This window comes from Xenopus laevis, chromosome 4L (genome assembly GCF_017654675.1).
Source record: "Xenopus laevis strain J_2021 chromosome 4L, Xenopus_laevis_v10.1, whole genome shotgun sequence".
In the NCBI taxonomy this organism is placed as follows: Eukaryota; Metazoa; Chordata; class Amphibia; order Anura; family Pipidae; genus Xenopus; species Xenopus laevis.
This window is the reverse complement of record NC_054377.1, coordinates 23335889-23355821: the sequence shown is the minus strand read 5'-3', so window position 1 is coordinate 23355821 and position 19933 is coordinate 23335889. Positions and strand designations below refer to the sequence as shown.

The 19933-nt window shown below is 47.1% G+C and overlaps 1 protein-coding gene across 4 annotated transcripts; it reads right to left on the bottom strand.

Annotated features, from left to right (window-relative positions):
• Nucleotides 1-4442: 4442 nt before the first annotated feature.
• On the bottom strand, nt 4443-19341 carry LOC121402966. Of its 4 annotated transcripts, none has more exons than XM_041589977.1 (3): nt 18771-19341; nt 9643-9917; nt 4443-4983 (listed from the first exon to the last, which is right to left on the bottom strand). In XM_041589977.1, exons 1-3 carry the CDS (start codon nt 19339-19341, stop codon nt 4969-4971), a joined length of 861 nt encoding a protein of 286 aa, XP_041445911.1. In that variant the 3' UTR covers nt 4443-4968. The 4 variants fall into 4 exon arrangements, with proteins under 4 accessions (XP_041445911.1, XP_041445910.1, XP_041445908.1 ...); XM_041589976.1 differs by lacking the exon at nt 4443-4983 and adding an exon at nt 5348-6328; XM_041589974.1 differs by lacking the exons at nt 4443-4983; nt 18771-19341 and adding an exon at nt 5348-6328 and having other exon boundaries at nt 9643-10560.
• Between the last annotated feature and the right edge of the window lie 592 nt (nt 19342-19933).

Here is a 19933-nt window from a genome sequence, read left to right as displayed (position 1 = left end):
TTTCTTGTGTCTGTGAATTAGTATTATTTACATAGCTATTTGAGTTGATGAAAATCAAAATCATGACATAACATAGAAGCAATTGTGTGCTGTGATCTTCACATCATAATGCAACAACATAGCACAGCTTTTGTTATATCAATTACCCTTCAACATGTGCTCATATACATTAATTGTTACTTATATTTTTAAAAAGAAAGAGCACAATAAGTAATCAAAACATCCAGAATGTTAAATTACTATGATGGACCATATCCTCATGCCAGTGGTTATGGACTTTTCTGTTTAGCCTCTTCTTTGTTGTCTAACGAATGGTCAGAGTCCCCTTCACTTTTTTAGGTTAAGTGCCCCTTTGACACCCAACATTTGGGCAGTGCACCCATAGGACATAAGGAAGTATTAGACATTTAGCCCCAGTATACCTAGCACAGAAAATAGCTGTTTGCCCCCCAAAACTCACTCTACTCCCAAGTTGAGCCCTCCCTCATCACAGGTTCTGGTCTCCAATGGGGGAAACCACTGTCATGGAAGTTTAACCCCAGAGTCTGGGAACCTTTTCCATACTTCTGGGGTTTTCTCCAGTTCTGCACACTCCCACCCACCATATAGGGTGGAAACCCAACATCCCTCCTGTGGATTAAAGAGGTTGTTCACCTTTGAGTTAACTTTTATTATAATATAGTGAGTGATATTCTGAGACAATTTCATTTTTCATTTTTTTATTATTTGTTATTTAGCTTTCTATTCAGCAGATTTCAGCAATCTGGTTGCTAGGGTCCAAATTACCCTAGCAACCATGATTTAAATAAGAGACTGAAATATGAACAGGAGAGGACCTGAATAGAAAGATAAGTTATAAAAAGTAGCAAAAACAATAAATGTGTAGCCTTACAGAGCATTTGTTTTTTAGATAGGACCCCATTTGAAAACTGGAAAGCGTTAGAAGAAGGCAATAATTCAATAACTAAAAAATAAATAATGAAGACCAATTGAAAAGTTGGTTAGACTTGGCCACTTTATAACATACTTATAAAGGTGAACTACCCCTTTAATTAGGACAGTAGCAATCCTTTGGGACCTTTTGAGCACGCTCAGTCAGGAGTCCTGTTCCCTAACATTGCCGCTAGATGGCAATGAAGCAATGCAGATACTCAGATGTAGCCGTGCCTCAGGAACCACATAATCCAGTCTGTTTTACCTTTACCCAGAGCCGGATTTCTATTTCGGATGCCCCTAGGCCTCCCCAGTCTGTCTGCTCCCCTACCCCCCTGCCCACCCCAGGTATGTATGAGCACACACAGCGCCGGATTTCACTGAGGCGCGCCCCTAGGCCGCGCGGTCCGACCAGGCGGCCGCACGGTCCTAGCGCCCACCTCACCTCACTTTCCCAGCGCGCCGGCGAAAAAACGCCGGCGCAGCTGCTGTAAATGAATGCACGCGTCCCCATAATGCGGCTGGGCGCCATGCCGCCCCTATTTTTTTGCCGCCCTAGGCCCGGGCCTATGCTGCCTTGCCGCAAATCCGGGCCTGAGCACACACACTTTCAGCACTGAGGACTTTGCGTCCTGCTTTAGGAAAGCTATGCAGCTGGGCAGCATGCCGCCCCTGGAATCAGGGCCGGATTTACATAGTGTGCGCCCCTAGGCCTGCTGCCATTCGTCGCCCCCATCCCCATCACTTTATTCGCCCAAATATTTGGAGAAATGGGGATTGGTGTTAGGGAAGTTTAAAAATGATTGTATTGTATTGTGTGTGTTGTTGGGCAGCATGCTGCCTCCTAAAATCCTGCTGCCCTAGGCCCAGGCCTTGGTGGACTTTCCACAAATCCGGGCCTGCCTTTACCCAACATGTGGCCATAAGGTAATGCAGGGAATCGTAGATGATGGGCAGCTTGATTGCTTTGTATAAAGTTTAGGAGTCCTACATAGAAACGTCAGCTGTAAGGCACAATATGTCACAAAATACCCACTGCAAACTTCTGCAGGTGTCTCTTCTACAGGTACAGCTACAGGTACAGCACATTTCTTTGACCTTAAAGGAACAGTAAAACCAAAAACTGAAATTGTATAGTAGTTAAAATATAATTTACAGTTGCTCTGCGCTGGTAAAAGTTGCGCAGTGTCAGACTGGCCCACCGGGATACCAGGAAAACTCCCGGTGGGCCCATGTGTCAGTGGGCCCTCATGCTGCTAAACATTTGGCCTATTTCATGGCCATTCCCTATTTCTATGAGAAATATCTAAATAGATGGGATAATCGTTTATAGTATGTAAAGAAAAGGGACTAGGAGAATCAGTGGCGTAACTACCAGGGGAGCAGGGGGTGTGATTGGTCCAGGGCCCGCACCCCCTCAGGGCCCCCCGGCAGCTCGCGCACCACTGTGTTTTTAGGTAAATGTGGCTGAAAATGCAGCCGTTTCCAGGTGTACGGAGGGGGGTGGGGCCCGGCTGCACGTCCTGCGCCAGGGCCCGCCCCCCTCTAGTTACGCTGCTGAGGAGAATAGAGGTTGAGTGAGGAGAGGAAGAATAATAGTACTGAGAGTGGGCCCCTGGTCTAACACTTTTGGGTGGGCCCCTGGTGTACCAGTCTGACACTGAAGCTGCGTATTTGCTTCACAAAGACTACTATAGTTTATATAAACAAGCTGCTGTGTAGCAATGGGGGCAGCCATCCAAGCTGGGGAGAAAGGATAAAAGGCACAAGATTGCACAGCAGATAACAGATAAAACACCATTGTATTGGTCAGGGTTTATCTGTTATGTGCAGTGTAACCTGTTTCTTTTCTCCATTTTTCCAGCTTGAATGGCATCAAGGCAGTAAAGCTATGGGACCTTTTATCTAGAATGCTTCGGGACCTGGGGTTTTCCGTACAATGGATCTTTCTGTAATTTGGATCTTCATACCTTAAGTCTACTAGAAAATCATGTAAACATGAAATAAGCCAATAGGCTGGTTTTGCTTCCAATAAGGATTAATTATATCTTAGTTGGAATCAAGTACAAGCTACTGTTTTATTATTACAAAGAAAAAGGAAATCATTTTTAACATTTTGGATTATTTGATTATAAGGGAGTCTATAGAAATAGAATGAGCGAGCTGGGGAGTGAAAGAGCCCGTGAGGGAGGGGAGTGAGAGCCAGGGAGGAAGAAAGCTGCTATGGGAGAGTGGAGCGAGGAGGTAAGGGAGAAGTACTGAGAGCCTGTAAGAGAAGGGGAGCGAGAGCTGGTAAGGGAGGGGGATGGGAAGAAGACACCTTTGAAGCAGGCAATAAAAATGACACGCTGCAATAAAAATAATGTATATTGGTAGTGCTGCCACCAGGGCCGCCATCAGGGGGGGAGAGGGGGGACAAGTGTCCCGAGGCTGAAGGGGGGCCCAGCAGTGCTGCACTTTTCGAAGAGCCGGGCCCCCCTTGACCACTCCACAGCCGTGCCTCTGCTTGCGAAGTCCCGAAGAGGCAGAATGCGGAAGTGCCTAAAATATGAAGTCCTAAGTGGCAGAAAGACCCGAAGTCACGAAAGGAGTTGACACTGAAGTCCTGAAGCAGTGAAAAGACCCGAAGTCACGAAAACAGCTATAATTGACGTCCTGAAGCCACAAGTTCTACTGCCACCAATGTGGGTTTTTTTTTTAATCCCTTGGCCACCAATGTTTTATTTTAATAATCTATAGGCCCCTGCCACCAATTTTTTAAAAAAAATATTTTATGGGGCCCCAATTTTTTTTAACTTTTAAGGGGGCCCTGGCGCCAAAGTTTTTTTAAAAAATTATTTTTGGGGCCCCAATTTTTTTTAACTTGTAAGGGGAGCCCTGGCGCCAATGTTTTTTTTTTACCTTATAAGGGGGCCCTGACCATCAATATGTGGGGGGGGTTATTTTTTTAGCGCTGATGTCTGTGTGTTCTTTTAATTGTGATGTGGAGTGGGCGGTATCAGGGGTGGGGCTTGGGCACCAGGGTGGGCGGGGCCAGGGCCCCAATGGCTGCCCTGGCTTCCACAATAATGCTCAGGATAGAGTATCTAACCAGAACTTAATTTTTTAACAACGACTACTATATCTGAATAAGAAGATTGTATGGAATGTCCCCTTTAAAACACTTTCATTTTTTGGTGTTAACCTTTAATGAGATAGCTGACATAGGCAACGTGCAGCAACATGTGCGTCCATGCACTCTGGGAGTTGTAGTTCTCAACACAATACTACACGCCTTCCTGTGGGCTCTTTAAACCCTTCCGGAGGGCGGGGACTCCAGCGTCCTTGTACAATACCCGTCCATTCCCCAGCCGAGGCGCAGCATGGCCTCACAGCCCATACCTGCTGATTGGCTGTTTGGTTAGTAGCCTCCTCTCTATTGGATATATCGCTGATGAAGGCCATAGGCCAAGGATACCCCTATCCCCTGGGCATCTCACATCCCCCTCAAGAATGACACAGAGACTTAATTTGGTGCAAAATATGTGTGGAAGTCACTTTCTTTATTTATTACTTTTTTGCTAAAAAAGGACTAGGTACCCCCTGACCCCCAGCTGCGGCTCCTATCACCAACCTGGGCATTGTGCCCACACCGTAATAGACAACCATAGGGAGCAGGGATCATGGGGCCAAGCGCCCTCTGTGACCAATCAGTCGCCCATCCTCCTGCTCCCAACCGTGTGCATAACTGGCGCTAACCCCAGCCCCTTGCATGACTCAGACAAGACCGTGCAGTCAAAGTCTGTTCCACACTAGTGACTCTCCAAAGGGTAGGCCTGCACTGTAACCGTCTTTTCTCCTGGAGCCGCACTGCCGCTGACCCCCACACATTTGTAGCCGCAGCTGATTTCAGGGAGTACCTTTGACTTCACATATAATAATGCTCCAGAGGAAGGCGAAAAAACCCTTCGGTGTGTGTTTCCAATTAGCACCGTAGGGGAAAATTCCTTCCTGACCCCGTCTAGGCGATCGGTCCGAAGACCCTGGAGCACCTTCTTAGCCTCCATCCACCTACAGGGTGGGAGGGTGGGAAACAAAAACAAAAGTTAGTCTGCTGCTCCTGGCTTGGTTTCGTCCTTAAACGTCTGTCCCTTCTCTGCACCAGCCCCCTTTACCTCCCCCAACCCGCCCCCTTTTTTCCCGCCGCTAGGTATCTCTCCCTTTGTTCCCTTTGTCTGTGTCCAGGGGGAGGGAAAGGGGGGCTGGGGTGGCAAACAGCCCCAGCTGCCTGCACCTACCTACCTAAAGCCCTGGGGGAAGGGGTCCCTTGCCTAAGTCCCACTCTCCCCTATACAGGTCTCGTTCCCTCTAGGCCAAGGATACCCCTATCCCCTGGGCATCTCACATCCCCCTCAAGAATGACACAGAGACTTAATTTGGTGCAAAATATGTGTGGAAGTCACTTTCTTTATTTATTACTTTTTTGCTAAAAAAGGACTAGGTACCCCCTGACCCCCAGCTGCGGCTCCTATCACCAACCTGGGCATTGTGCCCACACCGTAATAGACAACCATAGGGAGCAGGGATCATGGGGCCAAGCGCCCTCTGTGACCAATCAGTCGCCCATCCTCCTGCTCCCAACCGTGTGCATAACTGGCGCTAACCCCAGCCCCTTGCATGACTCAGACAAGACCGTGCAGTCAAAGTCTGTTCCACACTAGTGACTCTCCAAAGGGTAGGCCTGCACTGTAACCGTCTTTTCTCCTGGAGCCGCACTGCCGCCACCCAATGGAAAAGGGGGGAGGGGTACCACCTTGTCCTTTTCCATGGCCCACCTATACCTCCTGTGACTTCCACCACTCCTGAATAAATGACCCGATGTTCCCTAAAAACAGATCCAAACCTTCACTTGACAGATGAACTCCATCTTCCCTAAAGAACTGGTGTTGTTTACTTCTTATGTTGTCGTGCCTTATGATACCTTTTCCAAAGGAACACATGAATTTATGCATGGCCCGGTTCACTTTCTTTCTAGCTTTCTCCACTCCTTTGGGTGAAATTGCCCCCCTCCAATTGCTCCTCTGTATAATGTCTGACCAAGCTAACCCCCCGACCTTCCTGTTTTCCAGCATCTCCGACAAGTCGGCCCTCATGTTTTCTATGAGTGCTGGAGTCTTTTTTGACGTGAGATCGTTTCCCCCTGTATGAATTATAACTAAATGCACGAAATTAAATCGATGGAGCGCGTTATAGAACCTACCTTTTAGCTGCTCCCATCTCATACCTCTCCAACCCTGCCATGCCAACTTCATGTGTTCCTTTGGTAACCCCAGCTGTTGCCCTGCTGCATGCTTTTCGGCCCAAAAAATAAATGAGTGCCCTATGACCAATATGTTGACAGCAGATCCACACCTTGCTGCGAAGTAAATACATGTGCAAGGTTAGCTTCCATTTTTCATTTTTTCACGGGCCGTATATACTTCCTATATGCCTCTGATTTCCATCTCCCCATCTTTTTTATCTTCTCTATACACTCCCCCTTCATTGCTGCCTCCGTTGCTGCACCTATTCTGAAAGAATGTGAACTAAATTTCTTTGGGTCCCAACCATTGACTATTACTGCCTTCTTCAGCACCTGGCTAAACTGGAAAGCAGAAAGGGGGGATGAGTCTTTGTGCAGTAGTAGCAGCTGCCCACCCCCGGGCCGGACTGTCCTATAATTCACCAGTGCCTTGACCGTACATGTTATTTTTCCTGTGGCCTCTATACCTATCCACCTCCCTTTCCCTTCCTGATCGGTTTTAGATCTACTAACATAAACCAAAGCTTTCCCTTCTTGTATAACTACGTGCTTGTCCATTAAACCTTTCCCTGCTGCCTTTTTTGATGGGGGGACCAATTCACTTAACCGCAACGCCCCCCCAAATGCTAATGTGAATGCTGCCCTGAACAGCATATATTCAAATTGATCAAAACAGACCTTTTTTAATGCCCTTATGACCAGAGTCAGCCTGCTCTCCACTATTGGTTCTCTCTCATCTACTCTAGGGCCCTCCGCTCTTGCCCATCCTTTTAAAACTTTCCTAATTACTGGGCTGCGTACTATCTCAGGTCTACCTTCTGCTACTGAAAAATGGGAAATCGCCGCTAGCGTGGCGCTAGCGCCTGCTTTTGATTTTCCCTCCCTATACATTAACGCCAAAAATGACAACAAATCCTTAGTGCTGCCCTCCCTCTTACCGCTTTCGCAGAATAGCTGCCATCTTTTCCATGCCTTTTTGTATGCGGCAAGAGTTCTCTCGGATACAGATTTCCCGTACAGCTCTTCTAAGAGAGGTTCACCAACTGCCATAAATTATCAGGGCAATTATGAGGTGTTTTCGCTGCGTTGGGTGCCAATTTAAAGAAAAGATCCCATTTTTCCCTTGACAATGCGTCAGCCAATGTGTTTTCTACACCTGGGATGTGCTGCGCTCTGAATGAGATGTTAAATCTCATGCAAATTAAAACTAACTGTCTCAATAGATTGATTACTGGGGCTGAATCCGATGATAAGTTATTAACTGCACACACCACCCCCATATTGTCTGATATGAACCGAATTGCTTTATCCCTAAAATCTCCTGCCCATAGCTCTAGTGCTACTACTATGGGGAATAACTCTAGCAAAGTCAAATTCTTAGTTAAACCCAACTCACGCCATGCTTGCGGCCACCTTCCAGCGCACCACTTTCCTGCAAAGTAAGCTCCATAACCAATGCTACCCGACGCATCTGTTAACAATTCCAATTCTCTGTTATTCTTTGTCTCAGATAACCATAACCTTATTCCGTTAAATTCTGTCAAAAAACTATCCCAAACACCCAAATCTGCTCTTAACTCCTTAGTTATCCTTATTTTGTGGAATGGTTTTTTAACCCCTGTCGTAGCCTTTTCCAACCTTCTCTTAAATATCCGACCCATTGGAATTACCCTACATGCAAAGTTCAGCAGCCCCAAAGCCTGTTGCATTTCTCTCAACGTTACTTTTTTAGTCCCCATTAAATTCTGTATTGCCTGCTTGCTTTTCTCTACTTTATCCCTTGGCAACCTGCACCTCCTTGCTTTTGTATCTATCTCAATTCCCAAAAATGTCAACTTTGTAGTTGGCTGCACTGTCTTTTCGTCCGCTACTGGGACACCTAACTCTTTTAGCATCTGTAAAAATATAAACAAGGTTTCCTGGCATTTCCCTGTTTGTTTGGGCCCTATGATTAAAAAATCATCTAGGTAGTGGGCTATGGCCGCATTCCCCGACCTTTGGCATATAAGCCAATGCAAAAATGTGCTAAACATCTCAAAATATGAACATGAAATTGCACATCCCATAGGTAAGCATAAATCCACAAAAAATGCTCCCTGAAAATAACACCCGGTCAACTTAAAACTCTCTGGGTGTAAAGGCAAAAGCCTAAATGCAGACTCTATGTCCACCTTTGCTAACAATGCCCTGTCCCCTTGTCCCTTTACTATTTCTAAAGCTTCGTCGAAAGACTGGTACTGCACCTTGCACTGTTCTTTATCTAGTGCATCGTTTACTGATGCCCCTACTGGATATGAAAGGTGCTGTATCATCCTGAATTTACCCTGCTCTTTTTTGGGCACTACGCCTAGTGGAGATACCACCAAGCCCTCTATGGGGAGGACTTCAAATGGCCCTGCCATCCTACCTGCTTTTACTTCTTTTTCAATTTTTTGTTTTAAAACATCCTCATGCTGGCCAGCTGATTTTAAATTTTTATAGATTTTACTAGGGGGAGGTGTTTGCGCTACAGGAATCTTAAAACCGTCCAAAAAACCCTTTGCTAAGAATATTGCTGCCTCTTTATCTGGGTAACCAAGTAATGACTCACTTAGCTTGCCCATCTGCACTGGCGTTGCCGCTCTTTTGCTGAGCGCCTCGAAAGGGCTGCCTGTTTGCTTGGGTCTCCCTTTTCTTGTTACATTCACTTACAACATGAGAAGATCCACATGCAGAGCATGCATGCCTAAATTTGCATGCATACCCTCTATTACATCTCCTCTCGTTGTATGCGAAACACACGTTCCTAGGTTTGACCGTATAGCTCCCTTTGTTCACATTATAGCTTGTACTACTCTCTCTAGACACCAATCTTGTCCATAAATCTATGTCCTTCTGCCCGAAAGATAACATTTTACTATTCACAATCTTTTTCCTGAAAGCCTGGTCATAATCATACCATGAAGTACCCTTGTAAAACAGATATGTGTCAATTATTGTATCAATGTATTTTATGAAATTCAAACTCTGCTCCGGCTTTTTAACTAGGTATACGCTTGAGAAAACCAAAAACCCTTTCAACCAATCAAATATCGATTTTCCCCTTCTCCCTTTTTCCTCCTGTTTCACCCCTTCTTCCTTTTCTTGAACTGCTTCCCTAGTTAAACTGTAAATATCCACAAATTTACCCTCTTCTATAGACTTTCTCGCTTTCTTAGGTAAATGTGCTGCAGTCTCTGTAAGTGCACATGCATATGTATCCCCAGCCCCAGCTAGGACCATTACCGGAGCGGTTTCTTTTGAATTTTTCTCTATACCCCCACCTTTCTCTTTGCCTTTCAGATACTTCTTAAGTATGGCTAACATTTTACCCCCTTCTGACTCACTATCTGAATCCTCTGAATCAGAATCCAAATCAATTGGTATGTCATGTTGCACATTCAACTCACCCATAGGTGCCTCCCTTGCAGCGGTTGCCACGACTGGTCTCTGTGTGCTTGTATCCTCTTTCTGCATCCTTGTATTTGTTGGATAGGCTTCTTTTTCCCTCCTTGTTGATGGGCCTGCCTCCTCCTCTTGTCTTTGTGTTCTTTCTCTCCTCCACTGCAACCAGCTCTCCTCTTCCTCCCTGTCTCTAAACTGGAGACTCGGCACCCGATAACTCTCCCAATATGGAAACTCTTGTCCCATTGCCCATCCAGGCATCCTCTGGTTATACCATTGCCTATGTGCAGGAAAAAATTCATAATTATTGTCATAACCTCCATAGTCAGCATTACAACCCTCCCCCTCCCACATGGCATTAAAACCGTTTCCGTTCCACTGTTGGCAGCCCCTGTGACCCCATCCCCTCTGGGGGTTCCGTTGCTCAAAAACAGGTCTGTTGTTTCCCCTAAATCTGAAACTCCCCCCTCCCCTGGTCGCTGGGGCTTGGGAATGTTCAGGACCCCATGCTTGGCCGTGTTCTGATCCTCTGCGTCCCTCCTCCTCAGGGTTGGGGGCGGCTTCCCCCCCCCCCATCCTCTTCCCCTGGGAGCTCTTCTATGCTTGCTCCGCCATCCTGGAGAGAACAGGGGTCGTTGGTGCTGGTTCTGCCCCTGAAACCTGGGCCTAAAGGTGTCTGTGGGGCCCTATTGGCTGTGCCCCCCGTTGCCCCCCCCGTCCCCCTGGTGGTGGCTGGTGCCTTATTGCTGGCGGGGTGTAGTGCATTGGTGGCCGTGGGGGACTCGTAGGTGGCATGGGGGGGGGCATTGGTGGCCGTGGGGAAAACATTGGTGGCAGTGGGAAAAACATTGGTGGCCGTGGGGAAAACATTGGTGGCAGTGGGGACCCCCTCCGAGCCCCCCACCCGCCTCCCCCTTGAACCTCCAAACCTCTTTCTTGGATACTCCTTGCTGTGCTGCTCCCCGATCCTCTGTGCGCCTCCAAACTTCTTCAAAAACAAAAGTTAGTCTGCTGCTCCTGGCTTGGTTTCGTCCTTAAACGTCTGTCCCTTCTCTGCACCAGCCCCCTTTACCTCCCCCAACCCGCCCCCTTTTTTCCCGCCGCTAGGTATCTCTCCCTTTGTTCCCTTTGTCTGTGTCCAGGGGGAGGGAAAGGGGGGCTGGGGTGGCAAACAGCCCCAGCTGCCTGCACCTACCTACCTAAAGCCCTGGGGGAAGGGGTCCCTTGCCTAAGTCCCACTCTCCCCTATACAGGTCTCGTTCCCTCTATCCCATTGGCTTCTGCGGATAGTGACATTGTAGGAAGAGAAAACAGAGAGGCGATGCCAAGGTTTAAAGTGACAGGGGTCTAAATAACAACTAGTCCGAGGAAGACCTTTTCAGGTATGTGTGCGTTGGCTGCATATGTATGAAATGTATAATAGATGCACATTCTGTGTACAATCCTTAAAATATCTCATATAGAGCAGGATTTTGTTACAGTGTCTATGTAGCTCGCATTTCATGGTTACTCTGCCTTTAATTGTGTTGTACAGGGATGTTTTATACAGACGTTCTCTATCATTTTGGGCCCCAATGGCTGCCCTGGCTTCCACAATAATGCTCAGGATAGAGTATCTAACCAGAACTTAATTTTTTAACAACGACTACTATATCTGAATAAGAAGATTGTATGGAATGTCCCCTTTAAAACACTTTCATTTTTTGGTGTTAACCTTTAATGAGATAGCTGACATAGGCAACGTGCAGCAACATGTGCGTCCATGCACTCTGGGAGTTGTAGTTCTCAACACAATACTACACGCCTTCCTGTGGGCTCTTTAAACCCTTCCGGAGGGCGGGGACTCCAGCGTCCTTGTACAATACCCGTCCATTCCCCAGCCGAGGCGCAGCATGGCCTCACAGCCCATACCTGCTGATTGGCTGTTTGGTTAGTAGCCTCCTCTCTATTGGATATATCGCTGATGAAGGCCATATCCCATTGGCTTCTGCGGATAGTGACATTGTAGGAAGAGAAAACAGAGAGGCGATGCCAAGGTTTAAAGTGACAGGGGTCTAAATAACAACTAGTCCGAGGAAGACCTTTTCAGGTATGTGTGCGTTGGCTGCATATGTATGAAATGTATAATAGATGCACATTCTGTGTACAATCCTTAAAATATCTCATATAGAGCAGGATTTTGTTACAGTGTCTATGTAGCTCGCATTTCATGGTTACTCTGCCTTTAATTGTGTTGTACAGGGATGTTTTATACAGACGTTCTCTATCATTTTGGGTATTTAGGAAATAATGTACAATTCTACAGATTTTAGTGGCAGTAAAGCTATGGGACCTTTTATCTAGAATGCTTCGGGACCTGGGGTTTTCCGTACAATGGATCTTTCTGTAATTTGGATCTTCATACCTTAAGTCTACTAGAAAATCATGTAAACATGAAATAAGCCAATAGGCTGGTTTTGCTTCCAATAAGGATTAATTATATCTTAGTTGGAATCAAGTACAAGCTACTGTTTTATTATTACAAAGAAAAAGGAAATCATTTTTAACATTTTGGATTATTTGATTATAAGGGAGTCTATAGAAATAGAATGAGCGAGCTGGGGAGTGAAAGAGCCCGTGAGGGAGGGGAGTGAGAGCCAGGGAGGAAGAAAGCTGCTATGGGAGAGTGGAGCGAGGAGGTAAGGGAGAAGTACTGAGAGCCTGTAAGAGAAGGGGAGCGAGAGCTGGTAAGGGAGGGGGATGGGAAGAAGACACCTTTGAAGCAGGCAATAAAAATGACACGCTGCAATAAAAATAATGTATATTGGTAGTGCTGCCACCAGGGCCGCCATCAGGGGGGGAGAGGGGGGACAAGTGTCCCGAGGCTGAAGGGGGGCCCAGCAGTGCTGCACTTTTCGAAGAGCCGGGCCCCCCTTGACCACTCCACAGCCGTGCCTCTGCTTGCGAAGTCCCGAAGAGGCAGAATGCGGAAGTGCCTAAAATATGAAGTCCTAAGTGGCAGAAAGACCCGAAGTCACGAAAGGAGTTGACACTGAAGTCCTGAAGCAGTGAAAAGACCCGAAGTCACGAAAACAGCTATAATTGACGTCCTGAAGCCACAAGTTCTACTGCCACCAATGTGGGTTTTTTTTTTAATCCCTTGGCCACCAATGTTTTATTTTAATAATCTATAGGCCCCTGCCACCAATTTTTTAAAAAAAATATTTTATGGGGCCCCAATTTTTTTTAACTTTTAAGGGGGCCCTGGCGCCAAAGTTTTTTTAAAAAATTATTTTTGGGGCCCCAATTTTTTTTAACTTGTAAGGGGAGCCCTGGCGCCAATGTTTTTTTTTTACCTTATAAGGGGGCCCTGACCATCAATATGTGGGGGGGGTTATTTTTTTAGCGCTGATGTCTGTGTGTTCTTTTAATTGTGATGTGGAGTGGGCGGTATCAGGGGTGGGGCTTGGGCACCAGGGTGGGCGGGGCCAGGGCCCCAATGGCTGCCCTGGCTTCCACAATAATGCTCAGGATAGAGTATCTAACCAGAACTTAATTTTTTAACAACGACTACTATATCTGAATAAGAAGATTGTATGGAATGTCCCCTTTAAAACACTTTCATTTTTTGGTGTTAACCTTTAATGAGATAGCTGACATAGGCAACGTGCAGCAACATGTGCGTCCATGCACTCTGGGAGTTGTAGTTCTCAACACAATACTACACGCCTTCCTGTGGGCTCTTTAAACCCTTCCGGAGGGCGGGGACTCCAGCGTCCTTGTACAATACCCGTCCATTCCCCAGCCGAGGCGCAGCATGGCCTCACAGCCCATACCTGCTGATTGGCTGTTTGGTTAGTAGCCTCCTCTCTATTGGATATATCGCTGATGAAGGCCATAGGCCAAGGATACCCCTATCCCCTGGGCATCTCACATCCCCCTCAAGAATGACACAGAGACTTAATTTGGTGCAAAATATGTGTGGAAGTCACTTTCTTTATTTATTACTTTTTTGCTAAAAAAGGACTAGGTACCCCCTGACCCCCAGCTGCGGCTCCTATCACCATTGTGCCCACACCGTAATAGACAACCATAGGGAGCAGGGATCATGGGGCCAAGCGCCCTCTGTGACCAATCAGTCGCCCATCCTCCTGCTCCCAACCGTGTGCATAACTGGCGCTAACCCCAGCCCCTTGCATGACTCAGACAAGACCGTGCAGTCAAAGTCTGTTCCACACTAGTGACTCTCCAAAGGGTAGGCCTGCACTGTAACCGTCTTTTCTCCTGGAGCCGCACTGCCGCTGACCCCCACACATTTGTAGCCGCAGCTGATTTCAGGGAGTACCTTTGACTTCACATATAATAATGCTCCAGAGGAAGGCGAAAAAACCCTTCGGTGTGTGTTTCCAATTAGCACCGTAGGGGAAAATTCCTTCCTGACCCCGTCTAGGCGATCGGTCCGAAGACCCTGGAGCACCTTCTTAGCCTCCATCCACCTACAGGGTGGGAGGGTGGGAAACAAAAACAAAAGTTAGTCTGCTGCTCCTGGCTTGGTTTCGTCCTTAAACGTCTGTCCCTTCTCTGCACCAGCCCCCTTTACCTCCCCCAACCCGCCCCCTTTTTTCCCGCCGCTAGGTATCTCTCCCTTTGTTCCCTTTGTCTGTGTCCAGGGGGAGGGAAAGGGGGGCTGGGGTGGCAAACAGCCCCAGCTGCCTGCACCTACCTACCTAAAGCCCTGGGGGAAGGGGTCCCTTGCCTAAGTCCCACTCTCCCCTATACAGGTCTCGTTCCCTCTAGGCCAAGGATACCCCTATCCCCTGGGCATCTCACATCCCCCTCAAGAATGACACAGAGACTTAATTTGGTGCAAAATATGTGTGGAAGTCACTTTCTTTATTTATTACTTTTTTGCTAAAAAAGGACTAGGTACCCCCTGACCCCCAGCTGCGGCTCCTATCACCAACCTGGGCATTGTGCCCACACCGTAATAGACAACCATAGGGAGCAGGGATCATGGGGCCAAGCGCCCTCTGTGACCAATCAGTCGCCCATCCTCCTGCTCCCAACCGTGTGCATAACTGGCGCTAACCCCAGCCCCTTGCATGACTCAGACAAGACCGTGCAGTCAAAGTCTGTTCCACACTAGTGACTCTCCAAAGGGTAGGCCTGCACTGTAACCGTCTTTTCTCCTGGAGCCGCACTGCCGCCACCCAATGGAAAAGGGGGGAGGGGTACCACCTTGTCCTTTTCCATGGCCCACCTATACCTCCTGTGACTTCCACCACTCCTGAATAAATGACCCGATGTTCCCTAAAAACAGATCCAAACCTTCACTTGACAGATGAACTCCATCTTCCCTAAAGAACTGGTGTTGTTTACTTCTTATGTTGTCGTGCCTTATGATACCTTTTCCAAAGGAACACATGAATTTATGCATGGCCCGGTTCACTTTCTTTCTAGCTTTCTCCACTCCTTTGGGTGAAATTGCCCCCTCCAATTGCTCCTCTGTATAATGTCTGACCAAGCTAACCCCCCGACCTTCCTGTTTTCCAGCATCTCCGACAAGTCGGCCCTCATGTTTTCTATGAGTGCTGGAGTCTTTTTTGACGTGAGATCGTTTCCCCCTGTATGAATTATAACTAAATGCACGAAATTAAATCGATGGAGCGCGTTATAGAACCTACCTTTTAGCTGCTCCCATCTCATACCTCTCCAACCCTGCCATGCCAACTTCATGTGTTCCTTTGGTAACCCCAGCTGTTGCCCTGCTGCATGCTTTTCGGCCCAAAAAATAAATGAGTGCCCTATGACCAATATGTTGACAGCAGATCCACACCTTGCTGCGAAGTAAATACATGTGCAAGGTTAGCTTCCATTTTTCATTTTTTCACGGGCCGTATATACTTCCTATATGCCTCTGATTTCCATCTCCCCATCTTTTTTATCTTCTCTATACACTCCCCCTTCATTGCTGCCTCCGTTGCTGCACCTATTCTGAAAGAATGTGAACTAAATTTCTTTGGGTCCCAACCATTGACTATTACTGCCTTCTTCAGCACCTGGCTAAACTGGAAAGCAGAAAGGGGGGATGAGTCTTTGTGCAGTAGTAGCAGCTGCCCACCCCCGGGCCGGACTGTCCTATAATTCACCAGTGCCTTGACCGTACATGTTATTTTTCCTGTGGCCTCTATACCTATCCACCTCCCTTTCCCTTCCTGATCGGTTTTAGATCTACTAACATAAACCAAAGCTTTCCCTTCTTGTATAACTACGTGCTTGTCCATTAAACCTTTCCCTGCTGCCTTTTTTGATGGGGGGACCAATTCACTTAACCGCAACGCCCCCCCAAATGCTAATGTGAATGCTGCCCTGAACAGCATATATTCAAATTGATCAAAACAGACCTTTTTTAATGCCCTTATGACCAGAGTCAGCCTGCTCTCCACTATTGGTTCTCTCTCATCTACTCTAGGGCCCTCCGCTCTTGCCCATCCTTTTAAAACTTTCCTAATTACTGGGCTGCGTACTATCTCAGGTCTACCTTCTGCTACTGAAAAATGGGAAATCGCCGCTAGCGTGGCGCTAGCGCCTGCTTTTGATTTTCCCTCCCTATACATTAACGCCAAAAATGACAACAAATCCTTAGTGCTGCCCTCCCTCTTACCGCTTTCGCAGAATAGCTGCCATCTTTTCCATGCCTTTTTGTATGCGGCAAGAGTTCTCTCGGATACAGATTTCCCGTACAGCTCTTCTAAGAGAGGTTCACCAACTGCCATAAATTATCAGGGCAATTATGAGGTGTTTTCGCTGCGTTGGGTGCCAATTTAAAGAAAAGATCCCATTTTTCCCTTGACAATGCGTCAGCCAATGTGTTTTCTACACCTGGGATGTGCTGCGCTCTGAATGAGATGTTAAATCTCATGCAAATTAAAACTAACTGTCTCAATAGATTGATTACTGGGGCTGAATCCGATGATAAGTTATTAACTGCACACACCACCCCCATATTGTCTGATATGAACCGAATTGCTTTATCCCTAAAATCTCCTGCCCATAGCTCTAGTGCTACTACTATGGGGAATAACTCTAGCAAAGTCAAATTCTTAGTTAAACCCAACTCACGCCATGCTTGCGGCCACCTTCCAGCGCACCACTTTCCTGCAAAGTAAGCTCCATAACCAATGCTACCCGACGCATCTGTTAACAATTCCAATTCTCTGTTATTCTTTGTCTCAGATAACCATAACCTTATTCCGTTAAATTCTGTCAAAAAACTATCCCAAACACCCAAATCTGCTCTTAACTCCTTAGTTATCCTTATTTTGTGGAATGGTTTTTTAACCCCTGTCGTAGCCTTTTCCAACCTTCTCTTAAATATCCGACCCATTGGAATTACCCTACATGCAAAGTTCAGCAGCCCCAAAGCCTGTTGCATTTCTCTCAACGTTACTTTTTTAGTCCCCATTAAATTCTGTATTGCCTGCTTGCTTTTCTCTACTTTATCCCTTGGCAACCTGCACCTCCTTGCTTTTGTATCTATCTCAATTCCCAAAAATGTCAACTTTGTAGTTGGCTGCACTGTCTTTTCGTCCGCTACTGGGACACCTAACTCTTTTAGCATCTGTAAAAATATAAACAAGGTTTCCTGGCATTTCCCTGTTTGTTTGGGCCCTATGATTAAAAAATCATCTAGGTAGTGGGCTATGGCCGCATTCCCCGACCTTTGGCATATAAGCCAATGCAAAAATGTGCTAAACATCTCAAAATATGAACATGAAATTGCACATCCCATAGGTAAGCATAAATCCACAAAAAATGCTCCCTGAAAATAACACCCGGTCAACTTAAAACTCTCTGGGTGTAAAGGTAAAAGCCTAAATGCAGACTCTATGTCCACCTTTGCTAACAATGCCCTGTCCCCTTGTCCCTTTACTATTTCTAAAGCTTCGTCGAAAGACTGGTACTGCACCATGCACTGTTCTTTATCTAGTGCATCGTTTACTGATGCCCCTACTGGATATGAAAGGTGCTGTATCATCCTGAATTTACCCTGCTCTTTTTTGGGCACTACGCCTAGTGGAGATACCACCAAGCCCTCTATGGGGAGGACTTCAAATGGCCCTGCCATCCTACCTGCTTTTACTTCTTTTTCAATTTTTTGTTTTAAAACATCCTCATGCTGGCCAGCTGATTTTAAATTTTTATAGATTTTACTAGGGGGAGGTGTTTGCGCTACAGGAATCTTAAAACCGTCCAAAAAACCCTTTGCTAAGAATATTGCTGCCTCTTTATCTGGGTAACCAAGTAATGACTCACTTAGCTTGCCCATCTGCACTGGCGTTGCCGCTCTTTTGCTGAGCGCCTCGAAAGGGCTGCCTGTTTGCTTGGGTCTCCCTTTTCTTGTTACATTCACTTACAACATGAGAAGATCCACATGCAGAGCATGCATGCCTAAATTTGCATGCATACCCTCTATTACATCTCCTCTCGTTGTATGCGAAACACACGTTCCTAGGTTTGACCGTATAGCTCCCTTTGTTCACATTATAGCTTGTACTACTCTCTCTAGACACCAATCTTGTCCATAAATCTATGTCCTTCTGCCCGAAAGATAACATTTTACTATTCACAATCTTTTTCCTGAAAGCCTGGTCATAATCATACCATGAAGTACCCTTGTAAAACAGATATGTGTCAATTATTGTATCAATGTATTTTATGAAATTCAAACTCTGCTCCGGCTTTTTAACTAGGTATACGCTTGAGAAAACCAAAAACCCTTTCAACCAATCAAATATCGATTTTCCCCTTCTCCCTTTTTCCTCCTGTTTCACCCCTTCTTCCTTTTCTTGAACTGCTTCCCTAGTTAAACTGTAAATATCCACAAATTTACCCTCTTCTATAGACTTTCTCGCTTTCTTAGGTAAATGTGCTGCAGTCTCTGTAAGTGCACATGCATATGTATCCCCAGCCCCAGCTAGGACCATTACCGGAGCGGTTTCTTTTGAATTTTTCTCTATACCCCCACCTTTCTCTTTGCCTTTCAGATACTTCTTAAGTATGGCTAACATTTTACCCCCTTCTGACTCACTATCTGAATCCTCTGAATCAGAATCCAAATCAATTGGTATGTCATGTTGCACATTCAACTCACCCATAGGTGCCTCCCTTGCAGCGGTTGCCACGACTGGTCTCTGTGTGCTTGTATCCTCTTTCTGCATCCTTGTATTTGTTGGATAGGCTTCTTTTTCCCTCCTTGTTGATGGGCCTGCCTCCTCCTCTTGTCTTTGTGTTCTTTCTCTCCTCCACTGCAACCAGCTCTCCTCTTCCTCCCTGTCTCTAAACTGGAGACTCGGCACCCGATAACTCTCCCAATATGGAAACTCTTGTCCCATTGCCCATCCAGGCATCCTCTGGTTATACCATTGCCTATGTGCAGGAAAAAATTCATAATTATTGTCATAACCTCCATAGTCAGCATTACAACCCTCCCCCTCCCACATGGCATTAAAACCGTTTCCGTTCCACTGTTGGCAGCCCCTGTGACCCCATCCCCTCTGGGGGTTCCGTTGCTCAAAAACAGGTCTGTTGTTTCCCCTAAATCTGAAACTCCCCCCTCCCCTGGTCGCTGGGGCTTGGGAATGTTCAGGACCCCATGCTTGGCCGTGTTCTGATCCTCTGCGTCCCTCCTCCTCAGGGTTGGGGGCGGCTTCCCCCCCCCCCATCCTCTTCCCCTGGGAGCTCTTCTATGCTTGCTCCGCCATCCTGGAGAGAACAGGGGTCGTTGGTGCTGGTTCTGCCCCTGAAACCTGGGCCTAAAGGTGTCTGTGGGGCCCTATTGGCTGTGCCCCCCGTTGCCCCCCCCGTCCCCCTGGTGGTGGCTGGTGCCTTATTGCTGGCGGGGTGTAGTGCATTGGTGGCCGTGGGGGACTCGTAGGTGGCATGGGGGGGGGCATTGGTGGCCGTGGGGAAAACATTGGTGGCAGTGGGAAAAACATTGGTGGCCGTGGGGAAAACATTGGTGGCAGTGGGGACCCCCTCCGAGCCCCCCACCCGCCTCCCCCTTGAACCTCCAAACCTCTTTCTTGGATACTCCTTGCTGTGCTGCTCCCCGATCCTCTGTGCGCCTCCAAACTTCTTCAAAAACAAAAGTTAGTCTGCTGCTCCTGGCTTGGTTTCGTCTGTCCCTTCTCTGCACCAGCCCCCTTTACCTCCCCCAACCCGCCCCCTTTTTTCCCGCCGCTAGGTATCTCTCCCTTTGTTCCCTTTGTCTGTGTCCAGGGGGAGGGAAAGGGGGGCTGGGGTGGCAAACAGCCC